Source organism: Arachis ipaensis, chromosome B10 (genome assembly GCF_000816755.2).
Source record: "Arachis ipaensis cultivar K30076 chromosome B10, Araip1.1, whole genome shotgun sequence".
Lineage (NCBI taxonomy): Eukaryota > Viridiplantae > Streptophyta > Magnoliopsida > Fabales > Fabaceae > Arachis > Arachis ipaensis.
Genome location: NC_029794.2, coordinates 5,883,729 through 5,887,630, shown reverse-complemented (window position 1 = coordinate 5,887,630; position 3,902 = coordinate 5,883,729). Strand labels below are relative to the sequence as shown.

Sequence of the window (3,902 nt, the reverse complement as noted above, 5' to 3'; positions counted from 1 at the left end):
ACTCTTTCTTCTTCAGCTAATGAAGAAGAATACTCAGTGAACCAAGTCACAATAACAGTAGTAGATGGCAGGTAGGGAATTGAAGTGAGTCTAATTGCAAAGTTCATGTTGATGAGCAAAAGTCCACAGAAATCAAGATTGTAAGTAGCTAGAATCAGAATTTTGACACAGAAGCAATAGTATGTGAATATGAGCATTTTAAATGTTAATTTTCTATTGCAGTATGTATAACTATACAACACACTATAAAGTATGCAAGTCACCAAAAAAAGCACTATAAAGTATGCCTACTATGAAATATTAATTATCCATGGTAACGTGGTAGACTTGTTAAAACTATTTGCTATGTAAAATGAAAAAAAGCCCATTTTAATATGTAATCATTGCCATGTAACCATGTGGCCTCTCTCAATCAAAGTCACCTTCACAGTCAACACTCAACAAATTGTTTTCAATCCGTGTGGCCCTCTATTCAGAATTTGACCTTGTCTGGACCACATCAAAATTTGGATTTTCAAACTTAAAACCATTAATTCTTACAGGAGGATGCCATATCTACATTATATAACATAAACGTCATTAATTAATTTAGCAAATACCCTAAGGTAGATTTTAGATTGTATAGTAATAATAATAACAATGCATACCAAGTGATTGTATAGTAATCTATGAGTGCATGCCATTGGGTAAGGACTCTAACTGATGAAAATTTCAAGAAAATATACACTTGCCTTGGCATGGAAAAGTCATGAGTTATGATCAATACTAATGAAAAAAAAAACAAAAGGTAATGAATAAGTGGTAGAGATTTAAACTTTTTAGAAGAAGCAAGTAATATAAATATCAAGAGAATATCTTGGACATGATCAATAAGCCTAAACCTCCATTTGTTTTGAGGAACAAACTCTCACCTAATTAGCACTGCAACATGAGTGCTTCAATAAACCCTTATATTTACCTCTTCTGCACCTTCACCTCTGTCAACTTTTTCCACATTGTAAACTCGTTGGATACCTTAACTTGAATTTTCATAGTTACTGGGTTTCCTCCTCATGCTCTTAGGCCTTTGAATGTAATATTTTGCTATGCTGTTATGAAAGAATATGATATTTGTGCAATCTTTAATGAAATAGATATTAGTTTCTATTTAGTTCATAAACTCTGCAACTACTACACACAATCACACAACCATATTGCTGTGAAAAATAAATGAAGCTTGCAATAAATATTTGTTAAAATGTGTAAATGACAGATAATTTGAACCAAGGAAAATATACCCTTTTTTCTATCAGTGAATTCATTTCTTACATATTACACAAAATAATATCAAAATAGATCTAGAAGAAGCCGCAACTATAAAATGAGAAAAATGAATTAAGAAAAATTTTCATTCTTTTGAGAATATACAAGTATATTGTATGATTTCAAATTTCTTTAGCTACCTAGCATTTAGCATTGTGACTGTGACTTGATTCACACTCCATGTTTTATCTTGATTACTTGAAGATGAATCCGTCTCTGGATGATTCTTTCTTAGAGAAAAGCCAGGATTTTTAGGACGTGGCATTAATGCAGCTTCACTACTCAACATTAAAACTACCGAGGACATTGTTGGTCTATCTTCTGCACGTTCTTGGACACATAAGAGACCAACATGTATGCATCTTAGAACTTCAGATTCTGCATATGAATTGCCAATGGATTGATCAACTAGTTCTAAAGCAGTTCCTTCATTCCATTGCCTCCACACCTGCAAGAAAGTACAACAAATTATTTCTTGGAAGGAGAATCATATTTTCATGTAAACAGGTAATACTCTAATTAAGGAAGCTCTTTCACTTACGTTGCCCAAAAGATTCAATTCATCATTGGCATAGTAAAACCCTCTATTTTTCTTGCCCGTAATTATTTCCAATACTAGAACTCCGAAACTAAAAACGTCAGATTTTACTGAGAAATTTCCGTCCATAGCATATTCAGGAGACATATAACCACTGCATATTAAAAACAAAGACATAAGAAAATTACCATATTTGATATTTTCGGAAGTAGTATGATAAGCTATTGTAGTACTTACTATGTTCCAACAACTCTTATTGTATTTGCTTCTGTTTGATTACTTCCAAAAATTCTGGCCATCCCAAAGTCAGATATCTTTGGGTTCATTTCACTGTCAAGTAGAATATTGCTTGCTTTGAGATCCCTATGAATAATCCGAAATCTAGAATCTTGGTGCAAATAAAGAAGTCCTCTAGCTATCCCACATATAATATTGAATCGACTTTTCCAATCTAGCAAGGATCTTTTAGCTTTGTCTGAACACATAAATTCTCATTAGTATAAAGTATTCAAACAAATTAAAACCAATGAAGCACATAATAAGCAAAACAAGTATGTGTTGAAGCTAGTTACCAAACAAAATGGAGTCAAGGCTTCTGTTTTCCATATATTCATACACCAACATCTTCTCATCCTTCTCAATGCAGCAACCAAGCAGCCGAACAAGGTTTCGATGTTGGAGCTTGACAATTAACTTGACCTCATTCTTAAACTCCTCAATTCCTTGTCCAGAGTCTTTTGATAACCTCTTTACAGCAATTTCTTGGCTTTCAATCAAACTTCCCTGATATAGTCATAGTCATAAGTATAGGTGTTTTGTTGAGTGACCAGCAATTTAAAGGAATCATGGCAGATAAGTAATGAAAAAACAACTTACCCTATAAACACTACCAAATCCTCCTTGTCCAAGTTTATTATCTTGAGAGAAGTTGTTGGTAGCCATTGTTAAGGTATCAAAATCAAACATGGGCAACTCTAGATCATCCATGTTCCTGTCACCCGAGTGTCCTCTAGAAGGCACCCCCTCATTCATTAGCAAATCATGACTTCTGTGAATTGAACCTGGAATAATGAAAATTTATTTATGTTGCACAAACAACATATCCTATGTATATAGGCATTCAATTGAAGGACATTATCCATTACCTCTGTGTTGTTTCTTCTTCCTTAAGTAACAAATAGCAACCAATCCCAAAACTATAGCAACTACACTAAGTGAGATGCCTATAGCCTCAGCTTTACGATGTTTGGAGCCAGCAGATCCTGTGTCACCATGATTAATTAAGATAGAATCTTTTAGTATAAATATCTATTTGATTTTTTTTTTTTCTAGCATTAAGATATGCTATTGCAAGGAGAAGATAAGACTCAACAAAGGAAAGTAAAATAGTCAAAGATCTAAAGCTAATAAGTCACACTCCCACTTAACTATCCTCATTATCAAGTATGAAATGTTGCATAGTATGTAAGCATTTATGTGGTTGTTTAAGTCTCACGGTTACAGCAGCCATAATAGTCTGAGATATTCATATTCATATTCACCTACCGTTGCCCAGTTGCTCTTTCTCTTTACCTACTCTTGCCAACTTATTGAATCCTTTACCCACATTCATTAAAGAATAGTCTTTGTCTAATTTGATATAATATCTACTAACCTTTTCAAGCAGTCAATTAAATTAAATTAACACGTATCAGTATGCAATTATATGTAATTATTTACAGTTTATACACTAATAAGTCATAATCAACATAGCTTTTTATATTTATAGAAGCAAAAAATTCTTTTCCTTACAGCAATATTTTTTTAGTCAACAAAACCATATGGGAGTGTGAATATGGCTATCATTTGGAGGGTTAGCTATTTCATATAAAATTTTTCTCACGAAATTCACATGAAAATGACGAGTGTAACAAGTCAGAAAAACAAATGGTTGAGAAGAGTTAGAAGCAATTTTGTGGAAAAAAATGTTTATCATTATTCGAACAATTCATACAACATCATGAAATCACTCAATTAGAACATAAGAAATGTCATGTAAGTAAAAGTAGTCAAAATTATATTC

The 3,902-nt window shown here is 32.6% G+C and overlaps 2 protein-coding genes across 2 annotated transcripts in view; one reads left to right on the top strand and one right to left on the bottom strand.

Annotated features, from left to right (window-relative positions):
- The window catches only part of LOC107621503 (receptor-like serine/threonine-protein kinase SD1-8), a gene marked incomplete in the record, with an annotated part of 3,722 nt that extends 3,328 nt beyond the window's left edge, over nucleotides 1-394 (top strand). Inside the window, 1 exon segment of the mRNA XM_016323529.2 lies at nucleotides 5-394. Coding sequence (XP_016179015.1) covers nucleotides 5-75 — 71 coding nt within the window.
- Nucleotides 1,194-3,902, bottom strand: part of LOC107621507 (receptor-like serine/threonine-protein kinase SD1-8) — a 5,950-nt gene continuing 3,241 nt past the window's right edge. Inside the window, exons 5-10 of the mRNA XM_021114406.1 lie at nucleotides 2,986-3,102; nucleotides 2,717-2,901; nucleotides 2,413-2,623; nucleotides 2,078-2,315; nucleotides 1,844-1,994; nucleotides 1,194-1,750 (exon numbers count right to left, since the gene is read on the bottom strand). Of these exons, the coding sequence (XP_020970065.1) occupies nucleotides 1,439-1,750; nucleotides 1,844-1,994; nucleotides 2,078-2,315; nucleotides 2,413-2,623; nucleotides 2,717-2,901; nucleotides 2,986-3,102 (1,214 nt within the window). The 3' untranslated portion in view covers nucleotides 1,194-1,438. The remainder of the gene's footprint in view (nucleotides 1,751-1,843; nucleotides 1,995-2,077; nucleotides 2,316-2,412; nucleotides 2,624-2,716; nucleotides 2,902-2,985; nucleotides 3,103-3,902) is intronic.